Raw genomic sequence first — 23,812 nt, 5'->3', positions numbered from 1 at the left:
TGCCTCTATAATACCTGAACATTTAGAGACTTTTTGCGTGATTTTATAATAACACACACATATGTATGCATATATGTGTAAAAGTTTGTCCTCGAAGCGATTCAAGTCGCAATAAAAAAAACATAGAATATAAAAAATTTCGAACATCAATTCTTCCATCTCAGTTTGCAAAATATTTAGTTCGCATGAGAGTTATTTCCTACTCTCTTTAAAACATAGAAATTCAAGATATTAGTAACAGATGTTAATAACTCTGCTGAGAAATTATTATTAGCATACATGCGCGAAGCGATTCGCATACGTACCTATTGTTTTTCTGGGAGACTTCACCACCGCTCGCTCCCGTGAAAGTCTTCATTTACCGTCGAGTATTGCGGGTAGGTATGTAAATATACGTCGGCGAAGTGGTCCTGGTAATAATCCAATCGGCGCGCGCAGAACGGGCGGGATGATTGGGCGGCAGCGGGTTGGGATATTTGCAAATTTGCGCAGCGCGATCTCTGCTCATCTCATCCGTGGCAACGTAATGCGTCGGCGGTAACGCGGAATCTCAATTTACGGAGATTGGAAAGCAGGCAGAGAGCGAGAGTCGCGGAAAATGCCGCGGTCGACCTCGCGGGAAGGAACGAGAGAAGCGTCCGAACGAAAAGCAGCCCGGAATTTAAATTGCATTTCGCTGACGATGGATCCCTCAAGGGAGAGAGAGATAGAGAGAGAGAGAGTCGCGCATCATATTTATCTAGCTTGGCGACGAGGATGATATACCTGCTAAATCGGACTTAGGCAAATTCCGTATATCGCGAATCTGCAGGCCCAGGTGACGTGGTCGGAGAACCTAGAGGGTAGATTGATAATTGAAACTGGGGGGCTTCTGCGACGTCATTTTCCTCCGTCTCGAGACGGAAACGTCGACGTTCCTTCACCAAGTTTGAAGACATCAGCGCGCATCGAATAGACGTCGCGACGTCTTCGCGACGTTATTTATTCGCGCCTCTGTCTTTCGATAAGAGCGACAGGATGGGGTGGTGCAATGATTGTGCGTCGAGAAGGGAAATGAAAAACGATAACGCGAATGTGCCGCGAGGAGAGTGGCGGTTATGTAATAGCATTACGGGGAACTGTACATTGAGAAAGCGGATATCACCGTAATGAACGTGTCGTTCGTAAAGCTGACATAATTAGAACTCCCTCTCTCTCTCTCTCTCTTTCTCTCTCTGATAACTGACATTATAAAACATTTTCTTCTCACAGTATACCCGACAGAATTCCCTCTCGACGCAAGTTACGTAGTAATGATGCAGCATTATTAAATGCTTTTGGATAATACATCATAGTTTTTATATTTGTAAGGTAATCATTTTTCAAGATTATATATTAATTTGTGAATTTATTGAAAACAAATTTCTAATTAATTTGACAATAGAAGGTCTCTTTTTCCAGAATTGCAATATGTTCGCCTATAAAAATCTTTTTCTCTTGAAATTTAAAGTTTGACGTGTATATATTTAATTTATTTTTCTATTAATTATAATATATATACATACTTAATATTTAAAAAAATATTATATATTTAAAAAATATTTAAAAAAATCGTATCTTTAAAATTTAGCATAAAAATGTATAGGAATTATAAAGCGACCCGGCATGTTGGCGATTAAATATAAGAACGCAGGTCACATTAGCGACTTCAAAGAAACGTAGTGGTCGGCGGAAAATATCTGAGAAAATGCACGCTGCAGAAACAAATATAACGCTGTTAGACGACTTGCTCGCACGTCTCGGAAAATCATTTTCTTTTTCTTCCGCGCACGACTTTCGCTCGGTCTCTTTTATTGCGTTACAATAACAAAGCTGGTACGCCAGTTTCGAAGACGTCTCTGGTAAATAATGTCGAGAAAAATGTAATCTGAGTGTATACGTATATATATTATACATTCGCGTGACAATCGTCAGAAGAGACGCGAGTCTGCAGGAATGCGCGGTATGTTCAAGCCAATTCACGATTGTTCCGAAGGAATACCGCAATTCCCTCTTCTCTGTCTTGTGCTACCTCTAAGTTATGATACCTGATAGTACTCTGTCTGGCATTTCATTGTTGCTGTTCACAAAATGAACGTTTCGTGGCTAGGTACGGAGGATCGCGGATCTCATTGTACATATCTTCTCGGGTGAACCTCGACTGGTGATCGTCGACTTTCGTCGGAAATGGTGTCATTTATTTTGACGAAAAAAGAAAGAAGCGACGCGGTTCCTCGAAACCGTATAAGAGATTCCGTTTTCCGGCGGAAATGCGGCTAATACTTTTCATGCACGATACTTGATGGCCGAGTGCTTACAATTATTAGAACCAATAATAAACGGAGCGCGATTAAAAATTGGGAAAATAAAACTTTTAATATATCCCAGACTATAATCCCAAAGGGAACATAAGTTTTTCAAATAAATGACTAAAATAAGAAGAAGGAAGAAGAGAAGAGATATTGCTGAAATAGATGAGAGGTAATTTCAAGATACTCGACAATTTTTCTAGATTAACGTTTAATTATTCAAACATTTTATTGTAACTTATATGAAAAAATGCAATATCGGCAATGATATAATCAGTAGAAAATGATCGACTAATTTTTAGACACAAAATTGCAATAGGTGCGAAATTGTTATGCGTGGGAATTCAAAAGTGAAATGTAAACGTCGTCAAAACGAAACAGTCGACATGAAGCAAAAGGCAGGGCGTTCTTCTGGGGGTGCTATGTCAATGTTTACGAGTAGTAGAAACTACCGTGGAACAGCCGCTGATTTTCCGCTCTACCAATACTCCCTAACATTCTCCTTGAGTGCGCTTTGCCATTTGCATATATTTAGGTAACGCCGTGTTTCTTTGCGACTCAAACAACCGAATTTCTGGGTCTCCTGACTCTTGTCTTTCCGCCTTGTCTGTTCTTATTTCCGATACTTTCATTAGGAGAGTTTATTTTTTAAAGACATCAAAGAGGTTATCGAAGAAATCTACGATCTATTGTTAGTTTAATTGCTATTTCAAAAATAATTTTTTTATTTCAATTAAAAGCAATGTGCGCTTTAGTAAAATTTAATTAATTGAAATAGAAATGATATGTATATGAGATTGTAGTACAGTAAAATTTGTTATAAAAACAAATTTATCTCAATAAATTATTGATGTTTTAAGTTTTAACTGAGAAACTTATATCCTAAAATATAATAGAACAATCCGTTACGCAAAGAATAATATTAGCAATCTATTTTAGTTGACGCAAGTACAAGTTTTCCCCCGTGTTTGGCACGATATTAGCTGCACGCATTTTTCTTTTTAGCTATCATTTTTACCACAAGTAGCGCTATATTTTTCCCAGAGTACCTGGATACTTTATATCGGGAAAATATTGTTTCAGCTTATTACTAATCTTCACTTCTCATAGTCGCGCTCGTAAGCGGCAGCAAGAAAACAATAATTATATTTTATATATATATATATATATATATACATATATATATATATATATATATATATATAATGTAAGCATATAATAATATTATATTTGTGGGAGATAGTTGGATAAATCCTTAATAATTGGTATTTTACAATATTTTATTAAAACTTTTTTATTACTTTCAGAACTATTATTTTCGAGAATATATTTAATTATAATTATTATATGATTAAGGTTATATTTAGTATTTCTTAGGAAATATAAATTTAATTATAATTAAAAATTAGAGAAAATTATGTGCAATACAGAATTATATTCTTGTTTAAAAGTTTTATAAGACCACAAGAATATTGGAAGCTAAAAGAGTTTATTGTAATTAATCTTTCTAAAATAATCGTTTTAATCGTAGGTCCATTATAATTGGAAATTTAACTGTTCTTCACAAATCCTTCGTCTTTACTCGTAAATCTGTACGTTTAACGCTTCGTGGATTTCAAGAAAGTACCAACATTACTTGCTAAGGAGCCACTTACGAGATCAATGCAAACTATAGCCGCACTATTGTCGAGAAACATACAACAATGCGAACTTGGAATATCAATACCTTGAATCTTGAAGCACGTGGAAATCAACGAAGAGAGTGAGATGGATTTAAATGGATTCAATTTATTCGAAATACTCTTAACTGATCGTAAAATTCGAGGTAACGAGCATTAAGTCGCCATGATGGAACATACGAGAGATCTACTTGTTTCAAGCTTCCTCTAACAGATCAGAAGGGAATGGCGATAAATGTAAAGCGTGGAGTCCCAGTGAAGTCGATTAAAGTCAGAAAGTTGGTTAAAGCATGCCGTGACAGTATGCTCCGTAGAACGAACTCGGAGATAACATCGGAGATGATTTGTTCGTTTCTGCAAATGAACTGACTCTATTCTTCCCCTTATTTCAGCCGCTGCTCTTTTTCCTGCGCGACAGATCCGCTGACTTAATGTTTTTACTTGACCAATTTACAAAATGAAAATTCGTACTTTTTACATCGAGTTATCACGGCGTATATATTTCAAAGCGCTTTGAATTATACGATGATAATTGTAATAATTTTTAGAGTTGTGAAGTCCGGAGACAATAAACATAAATATTTAATTAACATATTTAATATTCAATGTAATTTTATAATTGGAGTGATATAAACAGATACAACGAAATAATATATTATTACATTAATGCTATTTATATATTGAATTTATTCACATCAATCGAGGATATATTTGTCAGTTTATATATCTATTTTAAATCTCTCGTATACACTTGTATTTGATGAATGATGGTGAAATACTGTCGACCATCTGTTTCTTTTTTTGATTTGCTCGTATTTTCAATCCTTTGGTACAGTAGAACCAAATAAGTGCACGGTTAACCTAATACGGCGATTGAAATCTTATGCTAAACGGATTTAAATTCAATTGAGTTGGACGCCAACCAAAAGCTGAACCTTTGAAAGACTTGAAATTCAAAGAAGCAATTGAAGAGAGGTCTTTTCGTGGCATAAACACTTTACGTGTCCTCATCGAATGGAACTACTGCTCTGCGCTTAAGTAGTCCACGCTCTCGTAAAGTCGCCTTTGATATACAGCCTTTCTCTCAGACTTCAACGAGGATTACATGCATCAACTTTCCTTATTCCTTACTGCATTAAAGTTCAAAACAAAGATGTTGTAAAGTTTGAATATTTTACGTTACGCGCAGCTTATGATTGTTTTAACTAAGCGTGAATAATTAGTTCGCTGTCATTTCATAACAAGTTTCTTACACGTTTCGTTATTTAGTTTTTTCTATTAAAAGGAAGAAAAGATTTCACACCACTTTTTTATCATCACACATTATTATGTTTGTGAATGTTCACAAAATTCGTAGAAAGGACATATCATGAAATGGTAAAGAAATAATATGGCAAGATGCCAAAAGGCAACGGGAATTTCATAGGAATTGAGATAGAAATTCTTGGAACAAAAAGCACTATTTTTCTTGAAGCTCATTATTATGCATTTAATAATTTTTGATCTGACGGAGGAAGGATCTAAATAAATGAGAACGCAGCAACAACAATGCGATGGTCCGCGAACGTTAATTTGCGGACAATCTGAAAGATGAAAGACATAGTGATGCAACCATTGATCCAGTCGTCGTCGTCGTCGTCGTCGTCGTCGTTTATCTTTGCGTAATCTGCAATTTAACTCCGAAACGACGCTCGGGAAACTGAAGAAGAATGAAATGAAGAAGAGAAATCGGATTAAGTCTCGGAGCGGCACAAAATGCTGTGCAAATGGAACGAATCTTGGACGAAAAGCTCTATTGATTCTATAACGAATTAATTAGTTCTGGTACAAATGCTTTAAAACTCGGTCTTGCTCTTTAATGTACAAACCAGCTTCAATTGTGTTATTTTTAAGTCCATTGTGAATACTTTTACATCCCTCTCTTGATATCAAAAAAGATAAACAAAAAGAATCATTTTAAAGCATTTTTATCGTGTTCTCCGCACATTTTTCGTCCTCTTTTTAATAAATTTATAGTTGCATCGTCTTTTTAATGAATACAAAAATTATGACTCGTATAGAAGTCACACTTCAGCTTTATTGTTCATTTATCCGGAGGCTGAAATTGAACTACAAATAGTTCGAGATCGTCAAATTTGCATACGTGCTTATGAAATGCACAGAAGAATGTTTTTCACACTCGGCGAAGTGAGAAAGCACAGGCTCTCGTTCTCTTTCTCCCCTTCTTTTCAACGACGTAGCCGCCTTTAAAAGCCACGCTCTGACGGTGGCTTTTAGCGTGGCACAATTGTTGAACGGTACGTACCAAACCGGCGAGTACGTTTTAATGTAGCGTAATGGATGGCCACGGTGAAATTGAACGACCCCACAGAAAATGCGATTCTGCGAAACTCCCCGTTAGGGCGTTCTAATTTTAACGGCTCATGAGTCTCGTCTGTGACAGCTTAGAAAGAATTAGTATCGTTGAGAGGTCGATAACGGAGGAGAAATAATAATAAAACGCCAATGAAACGCGCTATATCTCGTGAGAAATTGATAGAACGAATTTTAAATAATTTGCGAAAATATAGCCAAAGTAAATAGCTTCGAATTATCAACAAAAGTTGTATCAATTTAGCTTTTACTTTGCAATAGTCAATTTTTTATACTATTTTTTCAGATGTTAGATCGTTATTATTATAATTTAAATAATTCAATTGCTGATGTATAAAAATATTAATTAAACTTAGATCGATATAATGTATATTGCAAAGGATAAAATTACTGCCTCGCAATTTTGCATTTTTCAAATATTTTTTCTCGTAATTTCCACACGATCCAACGTCGACGACAGCTTTTCCTGTATAGAGATCATTAGATTCCCGATGCTGCAACTTAACGACGCTCGCGCGTGCAGCGAATTATTCACGGCTGCGCCTTGGTACTTGGATTTTAAAGGTTGGCAAGCTCCGATATTATGCAGGATTATCTTATACCGGAGTATCCGCCCCGAGGATCACGCCTGAAACATTCGCGGAAGTAGAGACTCATGGGAGAATCACGTATATAAAATCGCCTTTACATTTTCTCTTAATATTATCAGGGTCTATTAACGATAAAACCGCACAAATTATGGTCGAGTGATTACATTTATATATATATATTTATATATTTATACAAACCCTCAATTGCCTCTTCATGCTAGATATTTTATTCTTGCGTTTATTTAATACATTGCTCATTGAACTCATAATAAACATGAATATTTAATTCATTATAAAGAGATCCAACACATATGAAATAGTATTTATTTTAGCAATAAACTAATTTTAACATTTTATTCACTATAAAAAGATATTATTTATTATATAAATTTAGTTTGTCACAAATTAAACATACTATTCGTGCCATATATGCATCGATTTTGTGCGTCAGTAGTTCAGCCGCGCGTATAGTCAGCCATTAAAATCCTTTCGCTGGACCGGAAAAGATGTAGTTTACGCTAGTCCATTAACGCTTTTTATAACGAACTATGCGACGAAATAGCTTTTTTGCCAAAAACTCGGCTCTCTCTGTGTTTTTCAAAAATTTATCTCTCTCTCTCTCTCTTTCTCTTTCTCTTTCTCCCTCTCATGTACATGATTAACAAAAACTATAAAAGAATTGTAAAATAACAATTTTTATTAAATGCAAACACACATAAAAAAGCTTTTTACAATGAAAATTTTAAAAGCAATAATTACTCGATTAGATTTGAGTGAAATTTTAGTTTCTTCTAATTTTTTATCATAAAATACATTTCATAATAATTGAGCCTCAAAATTTTTAATTATATTTAATTACATTATTTTCATATTTAATGTGCTATTAATTTAATATGTAATAATAATATCTTATCTGATAAAATATAAAATATTTCATCTTATTGGTTAATGGACTTTTGTTCATGCACAAAGTTAAATGAGAAAGTTCAATTAATTTAAAGCAGATAATTAGTTTTGAAGCAACATGTATTTTAACTTTTCTATTTTCAAAAGTGATGATTTTCAACATTTCGTATTATTTCTAACTTTGCGAGATTTCAAAGAATTAATTATTAAAGTATATAATTTTGAAAAAAATCACAATAATCATATTGCGTGCAATCACGAATAAAGTCAATGAATAAAATCAATTTATATCGTAACAGCTCACTTTTCTTTTATTGCAAAATTAAACAGAAGGTTAAATAATTAAATTTTTGGCATTTCCTACGTCAAAATATGTTTTACCCGGGGAATGTACGCGAACAATTTCAACATTGAATTTATTACACAATGTTTGCTATTTAGACGATGTGTTGTTCAAATTAAAATATTATTTTTGCTGTTATTGCCATTTATTTTTACACTGATTCTTTTTCGGAAAAATATGTGAACGTGTGTTATTAAATTGTTAAAAACAAACGTGTATATAAAAAAGTATGACCGTATCATATATAAACAATAATGTATAACAGGATATATAGATTACAATTGCTACGTAAATAAAATTAATATATTTTCAATTCTAAGTCTTCTAACAAATTTGTGTATATTAACAGGCAAGTTTACAAACTTCATGTTTCATTTCAAATATTTGTACTAGTAATACCCACACATAGCTCATATTTTTTCAAACGTGTCATTATCCAACAGCATCACGCAGCATAAATTAAATGTTTTCTTTTCTCACATCTATCACACTTTAGCGCCCGGCAGACTTTTCCGAGCATATAGGCGGACAAATCGTGTATCAGTTCGCACGACTAGTCATTTATCATTTCATTACCGTATAGTGAAGAGAGAAAGAGAGACGAAAGCCAACCAATCAACGTCTGCATAAAAAATGACAAGCGAGAAGGCGCATTTATTTTAACGCTGCGTCTGGTGATTCGTCAAAGCAACTATGTATATGTATACGTCGGCGTATTAACGCATTGTGCCCACAATTCCCTACGTTGTACAATGTTCGCGTATCCGTTATATCACGAAATGGTCGACATGCACATGCACTACGAATTAATAACAATAATATTAACGTACAGCGGAATAACGGTTGCTGTTAATTCGCCAGCTGTCAGATATTCACCGCAACAATGCCGGACTCGTTGATTGTGCCGAGAGTTATATTATTTTGAGAGAGAAAAATTATAACTATTGTATATATTTCTATCGATCGCGACTTGTAAATGTTGTTGAATATAAAAATGCATATATTGAATATAAAAATGCATAATTGAAGTATCATCACGCGACTCGCGAGTTGTCAGTGAAAATACACTTTTCCTGGATGTATCCTCCGAATAAAATGGCGTTGCAAAGCCGACATTAATATTGTACTAAAGGAAAATGTTCGCAGCACTGTCTCGAAATGCAACATCCAAGAGGACAGATAAGCAGCATTCTTTAGCGCGGAGACGAGAGAGATACCCACTTACTCAGCTCCGAAGATCAACTTGACTAACTACTGCTCTCGCGATTCAAGGCAATTTATCACCGTCGAGCGACAGTTGAAAGTTTCCACGACATTACTCAGGACGACTCTCTCTCTCTCATCCCCCATCCCTTTCTTCTTCCCTCTGTCGCTCTTTTTTTTTTTTTTTTTATCCGCGCTCCGACGGATTCATCCGCAACTCCGATGTAGTAAAGCCGACAAGGTGTATAGCCGCGAGATCATTACTCTGAAATTATCCGAATGCCCATAACTTCTCCTCGCTAAAACTCCAGTTCGCGGGGCCGAAATTCCGACTGGAGGAATTTCAGCGGCATTTTCGGGATTTCTCCGCTATTCGGCGGTTGCCCTGCACCCGTAGTTATCTCGCTTCGTGGCCTACCTTGCATATCAGCAAGGGATTACGCGGGTAGACGAACTGCGTTCGGTGTCGGTATACTGTGCGGTCGTCCGCCCCTATACTCAGAGAAGTATAATAATTTCGAGATAAACTGTTGCAAAACCATTAGAAGTTGAGTGTAGGCCGTAGAAACATTTCGAATATACGTTGTCCGTATATTGAAATAGTTAGCGGTTCATTTTACTAATATAATCTGCGGCTTTTTGGACTTATCGTTCTCCAGCGTTTCTATTTGTGCATATACATATATGTATATAAATGAGAATCGCGGTTATTTGACCGTATTAAATAACACTTTTCGTGAGAGAATCTTTGTCTTGTTTTGAAATGTCCAAGTGAATTATTCGCGATTGCTTAGAAAAAACCTCTTTAGAGCATTAACTTTTTCTTAACGGGATGAGTATGCGGTTTTATTAAGCCATCCTTTATTCGCTTCGGGCGTAAAACCGCTACCACTTTACTGGGTTTGGAGAAACCCTTCAGGTAGTTTTTGCTTGGATATAATTGACAAGTCATTATCTATGTAACAAAGATATAACTCGATTTTCTATTTATATAATTCGATTAATTGAATCTAATCAAATAAACGATATAAAGTGATGTTATAAGAATATACAATAATACATTTAAATATTAATGGAAAATGTTCCTATATATAAAACGTTAAAATAAAATATTATAAATTTAAATTAAATAAATTTCCATTTATTTTAATTGAATGTGTAGCTGGAAGAGTAAAATTGTATAGTTATATATATAAGTAATTGAAAGATTGCTGCTGTAATTTTTTTCAATTACTGCATATATCGGAAACAGTAGAAATAAATTAATTTTCTCATAAAATTTTTCTAAATAACGTAAAAATACTGTTCAATTAATTTTATATAAATCAAATATAATTTTTTACGCACCCGCAAGCATATATAATTTTTATAAATAATATAATATAATTTTTATTTAAATTATAAATAATATGATTACAATAAAAGAGAAATAGAAGTTAATACTAACAAAATTGATTAACGTTAAATAAAAGCAATTTTTTGTACAAATAAGCGAATGCTAATAAGTACGCAATATCCTTTTAATTAATTCTGCTATTATCTGGCCATTATATGACTTTAGCAGGCGATTTACGATGATAACGCAATTATGCACAATGAAATTCCATTTCAGCTAAATTAGTAATTATATAGCTTATTCGCGGACAAAACATACATTATATTCACTGATCTGTAACTTTAGAAATTTTAAACTCATTTTCATGTTATAATATTTCATAATATATAGCAAACCGAAAAAGTTTTCAATATTAAATTTTTTCTATTATTACAAAAGTTATGACCACAGAAGGAATGTAAAATATTATTTTCCATTTTCAAAGTTATATATATACATATAATTTTGATACAATTTTATGTTATTAATTATTAGTTCATAAATGCAAATAAATAATTTTTATATGACATTTTTGTTGCAGGCCGAGATATGGAGCGTCTTTATCGCAATCCTGAGAAAAAGTGTCAGAAACTTACAAGCGTGTACGGATGTGAGTCTCATAGAACATGTTCTGCATCGATTATCTCGTGCGGAAACTGTTGTCGCCGGTAAGTATATACTTCAAGTTAAGTTTGACATCATATAATCGCTGATAAGCAGCTAAAATGGTTTAGTTTCTCAGAGCATGACAAAGCTATTATAACAGAGATTTCTGCATTCTACGTACAATACTAATTACATATCATTATGAAAAGAAAGTTTTGCTACTTTTATTTAAGTATATTTTTTAATAATATAAAATATATATTTTTAAATATAATTTTGTGTATTATAACAGATTTATTAATCGATATGCTGGGAGTGCTAGCAAGCTACAGTATAACGGTGAAAGAATTAAAACTTTTGTTCGGCGCTATGAAAGCTGTCAAAGGAAAGTGGGTAAGAAATTTTAAAACTGTTTTTGCAAAAAAATTGTATAATGAAAAAAATTGGGTTGAATATTATTGCAAAAATATATTAAGTACATTACGTCAATATATCAAATACGATAAGATTACCGTAAAATAACATTTATATATTTCGTATAGCCACGGCATTCGGCGAAATTGTTAAATGTCCTGCGCCAGATGCCACAGCGAAATGGGCCCGATGTATTTTTCAGTTTCCCCGGTAGGAAGGGATCGGTAAGTTGGTTTCTTTTCTTGTTCGCCTTTACCTTAGGACAGATACTTCTTACTTTACGACATCCCAAAGGACGTCGTTCGATTTTAAACTCGATCAAAGTTCCGATAAGAGAATTTACCCTTTCCCGCAAGATTCCGCTGCCAGCTTACATTTTCGAAATCAATCACGACAAGGAACTTTCCTGAACATCATTACTGCATATTCGATCAAGTAATATACGCTTGTTACATACAATATCCCCACAAATGTTTTTCAATTTAAATAACAATATAGATTTATTATTAATAATATCATTATTATAATAACGTAATTATAATGTAATAGTAATTCATCTCCTTTCTTTCCCTTTTCTGTGTTTTATTGAAATCAACCACTCTTTGAAAAGATAAATATGTAATAAAATATATAAAACCGGCATTGAGCATAGAAATATTGTTATAATTCTGCTCTTTATATTTTATATACATTATTCATTTTATATAATATACATACATTATAACATTTTAATAGAAGATATATGATATAATGTATGCATTTAATATTTTTTATATATTATGGAAAGAAGAGACTTAGAAATTAAAACTGAAGTTAAAACATATTGTTTGTATAGCATACTTTTAATATACATTTATATAGATTTATTTATTTTTATTATTTCTATATAAAATTGTATATCGTCGAACTAGAAACGACACAGTACAAATTAATAATCATCAAAAATTGGAAATTATTGAAGCGATGACATTTATTTAATTTTTCGATATATATTTGGCAGAAACAATTTTTTTACAATCTGATGACAATTGTTTCACGTTTGCCGCAGGCGATTGTCTTGCCGCCTCTTGCAAAGTGGCCACATGAGAACGGATTTACCTTCACCACATGGTTCCGCCTAGATCCTATCAACTCTGTTAATATCGAACGAGAAAAACCGTACCTCTACTGGTAAGTGCTCTTACATCAAGCACCCTTGCACAAGTACTCTCTCCAGATGGAAGCAAGTAATCTTAACAAATCACCTGTTTCTCGAGTTTTAAGAAAACAGAAATTCAAACTGAATTCATTAAAATCAGATAAGAAATATATGTCGGCTCTCAATATTATTAATAATAATAATACATGAATTTTAAATCGGCCAATAGAGCCTAAGCGCGAAAAATTAATTATTCGGAACTGTATCTCTTGGTTTGAGATTACTAAGTTCCATATATAAATTAATCTCGAACTTACATATGGAGAAAAATAGGCGAGAAAAATATAGGTCCGAAAAGTCGCTGAAGCGAGAATCGAACCCGCGTCTTTCACTTTCCGGGCGACTGCTCTTACCAACTACTGAATTCATTAAGTACGATTCTGTTTACATATAATTTCAAAGAAAATTGACATTTTTTAAAATTATCTCATGTTTTCCTTCAATTTTGCTTGAAAATAATTTATCCATGTTTATACATCATTTTTGCTATCTTGTTACATTAATGTTGTTTTGTATTTAAAAAAAGATGCAAGAACAATGAGAGAAAGTAAAAGTAAAATAGTTCCAACAAGCAAGGAAAATAATACATATAATGTTTTTTCATTATATATTTTAGTTTTAAAACAAGCAAAGGAGTAGGATACTCTGCACATTTCGTAGGCAACTGCTTAGTCCTGACGTCTATGAAAATAAAAGGCAAGGGCTTCCAACATTGTGTCAAATACGAATTTCAACCACGAAAGGTGAACAATAGCTCTATTAAATTAATTTCTAAAAGCTGCATATAAATATATATATTTAGCACGTTTGAGACGAGAAAAAATGTTTCTATCCTCTAAATTTTTTTATTTTGCAGTGGTATATGATCGCGGTAGTGTATATATACAATAGATGGACGAAGAGTGAAATCAAATGTCTGGTCAATGGTCAGTTGGCGTCGAGTACAGAAATGACATGGCATGTTTCGACAAATGACGTGAGTGCCAAATATTTTCGGTCCTCCCGAGTATTCGGTATTCCTCTCTCGCCGATTTGAAAGGAAGAAAAATCTTGTTTTACAGCCTTTCGATAAGTGCTACATCGGAGCAACTCCCGAATTGGACGAGGAGCGCGTGTTTTGCGGACAAATGAGTGCAATATACTTATTCAGCGAAGCGCTGACGACGCATCAGATATGTGCGATGCATAGACTAGGGCCGGGATATAAGGTAGCTAGATATATTTATGTATTGTCGCTAGGCGATGAATATATTTAGGACGCCAGATATGCACTTGTATAAATCTTCAATCACGAACATGTATTATATATTTATGAACGAATTTTATCGCCGTTTTTTTTTCGATCCATGCACACAGAGCCAGTTTCGTTTCGACAACGAGTGCTACCTGAATCTGCCCGACAATCATAAAAGGGTGAGTGAGCAGGATCTCTCTACGAGCATGGTGGACCAAAGTATGCAAATTGTAAGCATTTTAATTTTATTTTCTCGTTAACATATGATTTGTACTTTGTTAATTATTCTGTTACTGCGTTCGAGTTCACCTGAGGTAATTACTCAATTACGACCACATTTTCTTGCCGACTATTACGACTGAGTTTATTATATTTTGTTTTACATTATTTGGACTTGAAAGAACCGGTATTATAATCATGAACCTTGTTGCCTGGTATTTTATTAATGTATATATTTGTGCATAATATTTGTTTTCGTTGCTAAATGCTTGTCTTCCCTAATCAGCGAATGCCATTTTTGTAAAAAAAAAAAAACCTATCTTTTTGTTGTAAACATTGCTTTAACTTTATATATACCGTATAAATTTTCTTATACGATCTGATTTTATAAGTATGAATTGGTAGTAAGTAGCAATAATATATAATCAGCAGTATCGATTATTAGTTTGAAGCAAGATATGTACGTGTCTTTTGTGTAGTTAGAGAAATTTGAGAGATGTTTATATGTTGCTAAGAGATCGAACTGATTTAGTAGTTATTGATGTAATATTTTGTAAAATATTTACAATATGATGTAATATCTTAGAAATGTTTAGAAAGTTTTAAAATTATATTAATTTTTTATTTTCTACGTAACATTTCAGGTACTTTACGATGGAAAATTGTCGAATGCAATTGTGTTCATGTACAATCCAGTAGCAACAGATTCGCAGCTTTGTCTACAGAGTGCACCGAAAGGCAACGTCTCCTATTTTGTACATACACCACATGCTCTAATGTTACAGGTATAGTTTATTACTATTATTTCCAATTTTGAGTATAGAGATAGATTTAGCGTTCAGATCATATATGCAGTTACATGCGTTTTTTTATTTATTGAATAATTTATGCGGCTTTACTTTCTGTGATTGTGAACGATACATGTAGACTAAATTCTAAATATAGCACACAAAAATTATTATTTCGACTTTCAGGATGTCAAGGCAGTCATAACACACTCGATTCACAGTACGCTAAATTCGATAGGTGGTATTCAAGTATTGTTCCCATTATTCTCACAGCTGGATATGCCTTATGACTGCATAGCACCGAATGACGTTAAACGCGATCCTACGTTATGGTAAGTTTCGTAATTAATCGTTGTCGCTTCAAGAAACTATGTATTTGAACAAAAGGCATTAACGAGTAATGTCGATCTTACTTTTCAGTTCAAAATTACTCGGCTTTATTTGTGACTTGGTAGAGAGTTCTCAAACGGTTCAACAACACATGGTACAAAACAGGGGATTTCTAGTAATAAGTTTCATGCTACAGAAAGCGAGTCGAGATCATCTTACGACGGAAGTTCTTGCATCCTTCCTGGAGCTCACGAAACATTTAGTGACGTGTCTCAGCGCAAACAGCGATCTATTATTGAAACAGGTACCGACATATTGATTAATAAATTATTATCTTCTGTCAAATGTATTAATGTACATATTTCGATAAATGTAGTTGATAATAGACGAATATATAGAATAATACAGATATATAGTTTATATATAGTTGAGATAATAGCATCTTATCTTTGCTTATATTAATTCGAAAATACATATAAGGATATATTAAATTTTTTAAATATAATTTTGATAAATGTTTTTTATTTTCCTATTAACAAATCTTAGTTAGAGATAATATAAAGTGCTTATACATATAGATTCAGAAAGATTAAAGAGAAAGTATGCGTGATATAAAAAGTAGATTATAAAAAACATTTTCTACGTAGATTAGAAAATCAAATAAAAAAATTATTCAGAAATATTATAGAGAAGGAACATTAATTATTGTTCGGAGACTAGAAAATATTATGTTATTTAGTCGTATCCGAACAGTCATTTTATTTAAATAGGATCATCACATAAAATAAATGTCCACAATACATCTTTATTTAAGGATTAGTTGATTTCTGCGTGCTTTAAAATAAATCTTCATCCATGCATAGTTAGCTATATTTTTAATTTTTATGTAATTTTTGTTAACTTTATATATCTATATTTTATTTAAACAAAGAGCATGGATTATATTTATTTTATAAAAGCATGGATTAAAAGCCAATAGATATAAATCAATAATTATTGCATTCTAATCTATTAATTTATTTTGTCTATGCTATGTTATGTAATAGCTTCCATGCTTTCATTACACTCTTACTGAAATGTAGACATCCTATACATCCGTAATAATCTACGTGTTTAATATGCATTTTGTTTTGTATCCCCCGATACTCTGTTCATAAATTATCAACAAGCCTGTTGAGCATGCCCATTCATCTTCTTCGACCGTTATTTATTATATATTAATCAAACTTCGGATAGCATGCAATCTACCGACTTTTCAGCTTTCTAATTTGAAAAAGTGGCTACATAAAATATTTTGTTCATAATATGTCGCTTTTATTTCAAAATTTATAATTCTTATTTTGCGACGCTAAGAATTTTCATCTATTTCTTGTGCTATCATAAAATTGATTATGCATTTCCCTATCTTCAAATATGCACTATTTATTAAATTCCTGTTACACGACATATTACTTTTGATTGTCATACGTTTTTCAACATTAATTTTATGTTTCAAATACCAACCACATGTTTAATACATATTTATATAACTTGTGTTTGCAAATTAATATAAATATATTATAAAATTCATGTATTTTTTCCATGCACTTTTTCTACAAGATAATAACATTATTAATTATGTGAATTTAACGGAATTATCCAACTTCCAAAATATGTGTACAAGTCCATGTATGCATTATACAGCCCTAAAATGTTTTTTAATAATTCCTCAAAATTTCATCCGAGATCACAATCTCTTTAAAAAAATAAAATATATATATATATATATATTTATTTATTTATTTTCTCATTTTGTTTAATCTAAATAGATATACACGCATGAAGCAAAGTTATATTATTCTTTCATAATAAAATATTATATTAACAAATTAAATGCACGCATAAAATTATTGCAATGCACGTACAAAAATATATTTATTAATTATGCAATATACAATTCAATATTTAAATCAGAAAATGCGAACAAAAAATACAATTTCCAACAAGAATTTTTCGATCAAAATACCTGCGCTTTCATTAGACTAGCGCATCTTCTCTTGCGATCAGTGGTAGGGATCAATCTTGCGCCAGACGTGCAGCGTAGCAAACGTATGAAAGCGTGCGAGCCTAATGAAAGCGTAAATATATTTTAATTAAAAGATTGTTGTAGAAAATTCAATTTTTTGTGTTTGCATTTTCTGCTAAAGATTTAAATATTGAATTTTTGTGCATTGCAATTAATATATTTTTTATGCAATTGATTGCAATAATAATTTTTGTGTTGCATTTTTTAAGATTTTATTATCAAAGAATAATATATACTTCGCTTCGCGCGCGTGATTATAATATATTTGGTTACATTAAACGAAATGAGAAATATATATATATATATATATATATATATATATATGCACGAACATCTACCTGCACTCGTGATGTTCTATATTCATCTCAACCATGATTCTTATTATCTATTACTCATATAATTGTTGTTGTTATGTGACAGAAATGCCATCTGCATATTGCTTTCAATCGTAAGCTTAATAATTTATGTCTGTGTTTTTTACTTCTCCATACAGTTACAATTAAAACGTATACAAGTACTCAAATATATTTTTGATATCTCTTATACTCATATACATATTTACACAGATTATTAAAGTTGAAAATAATAATTTAGAATAAAAAATGTCGTAAAAACTTTTGTGCAAAAATATACACGCGCATCTAAAATAACGTTTTATTTATCATCTGGATCAATACCTTGGGCAACTTAATCGCGTTAAATTACATAGATTAAAATATCAAGCTAATAGCGTAAGGTACAGAGATACAATAAAAGTCGGCTAGATTGGTGTGTCCGAAGAACAGGCAGATCCATGGTGATGTAGTTGTTTTATTTTTCATTCCTAACATGGCAGCTACTGGATCATGTTCTTTTTAATCCTGCTCTATGGATATATACGCCAGCGCCAGTACAAACACGGCTTTACTCGTACCTGGCCACAGAGTTTCTTAGCGACACGCAAATATATTCCAATGTGAGACGTGTGTCGACAGTTTTACAAACGGTACACACACTAAAATATTATTACTGGGTGGCTAATCCTCGAGCAAAGAGTGGAATAACACCAAAAGGACTTGGTACGTTTTTATATTGTATCTGATTAAATAATATCGGCGATGCTTATTTTATTCCTAATGCTAATAGAAAAATACACATTTTATATTAATCAATTTTCCGTAGATGGACCGCGTCCGCAACAGAAAGACATTCTTACAATTCGTTCTTATATCTTATTATTTTTGAAACAATTGATAATGATCGGTAACGGGGTGAAAGACGACGAATTACAAAGTATTCTTAATTATCTGACAACAATGCACGAGGTAATTTTATAAAGAATAATTATGCAAAATAATAATAATAATAAAAAGGATGTTTCTCAAATTTTGTGACAAAATTTTTAGGATGAAAATTTGCACGACGTTTTACAAATGCTCATATCTTTGATGTCGGAACATCCGTCATCGATGGTACCCGCATTTGACGCGAAACAAGGCGTACGAACCATTTTCAAACTTCTAGCAGCTGAAAGCCAGCTGATACGTCTACAAGCGTTGAAACTGCTAGGATTTTTCCTCAGCCGCAGCACACACAAGTAAACAATTTGATAGATTATTTATATTTACGATTGAAATACATTGTTTAAGAAATTTAATATTCTTATATAATGCACACAGAAGGAAATACGATGTTATGAGCCCGCATAATCTGTATACGTTATTGGCTGAAAGACTCTTATTGAACGAGGAAACGCTTTCATTGCCGACATATAACGTTTTATACGAGGTATTCACTCATAACATTTTTTTTTAATTAAAAAAGCATCTATATTTTATATAAAATTTTTATTTTAATTTTAATTTCAGATTATGACCGAGCACATTAGCCAACAAATATTGTATGCTAGACATCCTGAACCTGAATCCCACTATCGTTTAGAGAATCCGAGTATGTAATTGATTTATAATCGTGTAAAAAAAGTAGGAAAAAATATTTTCTCCGTATTAATCTGTTGACAAAATCCTTTACGTTTTAGTGATCCTGAAGGTGGTCGCGACATTGGTTCGACAATCAAAGCAAACGGAACAATTGCTAGAAGTGAAAAAATTATTCCTCTCGGACATGACGCTGCTGTGCAACAATAATCGAGAAAATCGGCGAACGGTTTTGCAAATGTCTGTATGGCAGGAATGGCTTATCGCCATGGCTTATATTCATCCCAAAAATACGGAAGAACAGAAGATATCCGACATGGTGTATTCCTTATTTCGCATGCTTCTTCATCACGCTATTAAACACGAATACGGAGGCTGGCGTGTATGGGTTGACACGTTAGCTATTGTGCATTCTAAGGTAAGTTTTTGAGATATGATTAGCTTGAAATGCTTTAATGTTCTCTTACGCTATTGTTTATGCAGGTATCCTACGAAGAATTCAAACTTCAGTTTGCTCAAATGTACGAACATTACGAGCGACAAAGATCCGATAATATTACGGATCCTGAATTAAGACAGCAGAGGCCGATTAGCACGATTTCTGGATGGGATCAACAGCATTCCGGAAGTAACGGCTATAACAGACCAGCCGTGTGGGGAAATCAACAAAATCACGAGATACAACACATGGAACGGAATTACAAGGTAGTTTCAATACTCGTAAAACTTTCACTAATTCTGATAATCATTTCTTTATTTTTCAAAATTTTGATTATATGTATAATTGTATTATCTCAATTTTCTTTTATTATTATAAAATTGATGTATGCAGAAGGATGACATATTAAACAATTCTCATTTCTTGCATTATGATGCAGGAGTTCGATGGAACCGAGGCAAATGATCGATTGGAGGAATCCTGCAGTTGCGACCTCAATTCAATAGACAACACCGAAAGCGACGGTAGTCCAGCCATCGTGAAATCGCGCAGCGAGACTCTGGATACTCTACAATCGTGCGAGGTGGTGTCATTGGATTCTAGATTAAGCGATAAACCGGAAACGCCGACCACCGCGCGCGAGACTCACACAGAAACGCCGACCATCCTCGAGGAAGCGAATAGCGAAGCTGTCTCGCTGCCGACCACGCAAGAGACCAGCGAGGTGATATCGATTGAGAGTTCCAGCGATTTTTACAGTGAAGTACATAAAATCGAGAGTTCCAGTCCTGATTCGATGATTGTCCAGGATATACCGAAGAAAGAAGAAGACACAGCTTCGGAAAAGCAACCAGTTGCTGTTACCGAATCCCCTTCGACCGAACAGATTAAGGAGACCACGGAAGTGACAGTTGTCGAATCGAAAGACACAACGGAAACTGCGGAAGTTACCAATGTCTCAGATACAGCTTCTACAGTAGCGGATAAAGTCGAAATTACCTCCGTAACGGACAAGGAAATACAGGATAAACCTGTCGAGGAAAATAACGTCGTGAGCGACGACAGTAATACACCGACTAACACTGAAGATTCCGATAAAACTACGACGACAGTCGAGAACGCAGATGAAAACTCTGTTGATTCAAAGACCGACGTCGACACCGAGAAAGATACTGTGCCAATTGTCCCTTCTGACGAAACACGAGAAGCATTGACAGTTAAAGTTATTGAAAAACTTCAACTGGAGAACGATCGTGAGATTATCGACAGCGATACATCAGAAGCATATTTAACGCCAACCGAGAATCAGGAGATCTCGAGCGAGGTGAGAAGCAGAACGTCTGAAGGTGAGAAAGTCGACGATGATATAATCGAGAAGAAGGATGATTCCGAAGACAGGGACATTACCGCTGAGACTGTTGAGAGCGACGAAGGGGAGACCGTAAAAAATCTTAATTGCTCAACTAGCGTAGTAGAAAGCGGCGAGACTTGCGCGGAGAAGACGGTAGATCTAGAAGACGAGAAGACGGAAGCAGTAGTAGTGAATAGTGCGTTAAGTAGTGACGAACGTGTCGTGGATTCTTTAACGGAGGACAAAAGTGCTGTTATTAATGATAGCGAAAACGCGAAGGTAAATGAGGAACACTCAAGGGAGCCGTCCACTATTTCTACTAGCGTAAGTGATAATAAGTCAGACGTTCCGGCGACGACCGGCGAGGTAGAAGTAACAGATAGTGTTTGTAGTAATAGCGATGTTCAAAGTTCTGTAGATAATGTGACGCAAGTGCCAAATCCTAAGCAGCAAATCCCAACAATATCTACGGTCTGTGATGCAACTAAAAGTTTATCCGACGGTGTGCCTCAAATCGTTAGTTCTAATGTGGTTGCCAGAGACAATGCGTTATTGAATGACTTACCTCCAGATCACGTAGACGCCCATCGCAGATCCAGCCTGCCGATCGTATCCTCGGAAACGGTCGCGGACGATAACAGTCATGAGCCACCCTCCTTGCCTGTGCCCTTACGAAAGACATCGTCGCCCCAGAAACGACCAAGGAGTGCCTCAACGTCCACGCAGGTGGATCCAAATCATTTCGGTGCGTTACACAATTGATATACTAATTATGCTTTACAATTTAGAATAAATATGCATTTTTTAAAATTTTACTTCGTATTCTTCTGCAGAAGCCAAAAGGTCGAAGCAAGGAAATCCTTCCACGCGACCAATGTTCAGTCCAGGTCCGACGCGACCTCCATTCAGAATACCGGAATTTAAATGGTCTTACATACATCAACGGCTATTGTCGGACGTTCTATTCTCCTTGGAAACGGACATTCAAGTGTGGAGAAGGTACGAAATACAATACTGCATACTAACGTAATGTTTTAACTTTGTCGAAATTCTACGTTAATCTCTGCATTGTAGTCACTCGACGAAGTCTGTATTGGATTTCGTGAACAGCAGCGAAAATGCTATTTTCGTGGTGAATACTGTCCATCTAATTTCGCAGTTAGCCGACAATCTCATAATAGCTTGCGGTGGTTTGTTGCCCTTATTAGCGTCGGCCACCTCGCCGAATGTATGTAAATTATTATTGCAAATGCATTAAAAAAATTTTAAGATTTAATTTCTATTTTTTATTTCTATTGTTTATTATATAATATCTCTATGTATATTTCTCTATCACTATTCCTATATCTCTATATCAACATCTATACTTTTAGAGCGAATTGGATGTAATCGAGCCAACTCAGGGGATGCCAATCGAGGTGGCAGTTTCTTTTTTGCAAAGATTAGTCAACATGGCCGATGTTCTTATATTTGCTAGTTCATTAAACTTTGGAGAACTGGAAGCTGAGAAAAATATGTCGAGTGGTGGCATACTACGACAATGCTTACGACTGGTTTGTATTATTATATGTAAGGTATTTTTTGTGGTTTCAGAACGAAATAATAATACGAATGTTTAGAATAGATAAATAGTTTTGATTTTTTTATTATTATGCAATTTATAAATCTACAATTTTTTACAAATTATTGGTGTGGATCTATTTAGGAAGATACACTTAATATTTAGTGCATATTTATGTTTAATTTTTGCATTGATGGAATTATAGAATTTTGTATAACATACAAAAGGTTTGTTCTAGAAAGAAAATTAAGAGTTTAGAAAATTTTAAAGAATTATAGAACAAAGAATTATTATGTCGATATAAAACTTATTTTTTTAGTTCTGCTTTATACGATGTCGTATTATCTATGTCGTATTTTTGAATTTAAAAAAATACGAAAACTATACAAAAATTACTTAAATATATAAATAATTTATTGTAATACACGAATCAAAATGTAAGTTGTAATATATAGTATAGTTTGTGTTCATTTTTATTTATTTTTATTTTAGTGAGAATAGAGATGGCATGCACAAAACTATACAGTACAACTAATACACTTTGAAAATACAAGATATGTTATATAAAGTAAGAACTTGCATACTCAATTTTACATGCAAATAAAACAATTTCCAAAATTGATATAAAACTACAATATAAAACTTGATAAAAATAATTATAATATTTTATAGATAGAGAGTTGAACCACAATTTAAATCAAATTAAATATTTTATTTATTTGTATATGTGATAGATTTAGATGAAAAATTGATAAGTAAATCCTCGATATTAAATATAATAATGTAATAAATATGTAGTGTGATACATTTCATAGTTTTCGAAATGTCATGTGTAGGAGATAATTCTAATCTATGTTCGTATTGTTAGATTCAAAATATATTCTAGTTAAAAGAT

The 23,812-nt window shown here is 33.4% G+C and overlaps 1 protein-coding gene across 1 annotated transcript in view; it reads left to right on the top strand.

Annotated features, from left to right (window-relative positions):
- rg (A kinase anchor protein rugose) overlaps positions 1-23,812 on the top strand; it is a 319,999-nt gene that overhangs the window by 214,789 nt on the left and 81,398 nt on the right. Inside the window, 22 exon segments of the mRNA XM_085488562.1 lie at positions 11,338-11,464; positions 11,695-11,795; positions 11,945-12,040; positions 12,865-12,986; positions 13,631-13,757; positions 13,871-13,990; positions 14,076-14,222; positions 14,371-14,478; positions 15,112-15,252; positions 15,442-15,587; positions 15,676-15,889; positions 18,456-18,708; positions 18,812-18,954; positions 19,036-19,226; positions 19,309-19,417; positions 19,498-19,579; positions 19,668-19,984; positions 20,050-20,271; positions 20,445-22,101; positions 22,190-22,355; positions 22,431-22,584; positions 22,730-22,909. Coding sequence (XP_085344688.1) covers positions 11,338-11,464; positions 11,695-11,795; positions 11,945-12,040; positions 12,865-12,986; positions 13,631-13,757; positions 13,871-13,990; positions 14,076-14,222; positions 14,371-14,478; positions 15,112-15,252; positions 15,442-15,587; positions 15,676-15,889; positions 18,456-18,708; positions 18,812-18,954; positions 19,036-19,226; positions 19,309-19,417; positions 19,498-19,579; positions 19,668-19,984; positions 20,050-20,271; positions 20,445-22,101; positions 22,190-22,355; positions 22,431-22,584; positions 22,730-22,909 — 4,923 coding nt within the window.

Source organism: Nylanderia fulva, unplaced genomic scaffold (assembly GCF_048542155.1).
Source record: "Nylanderia fulva isolate GAGA-0341 unplaced genomic scaffold, ASM4854215v1 Scaffold7, whole genome shotgun sequence".
Lineage (NCBI taxonomy): Eukaryota > Metazoa > Arthropoda > Insecta > Hymenoptera > Formicidae > Nylanderia > Nylanderia fulva.
This window is presented reverse-complemented; position numbering and strand designations above follow the sequence as displayed.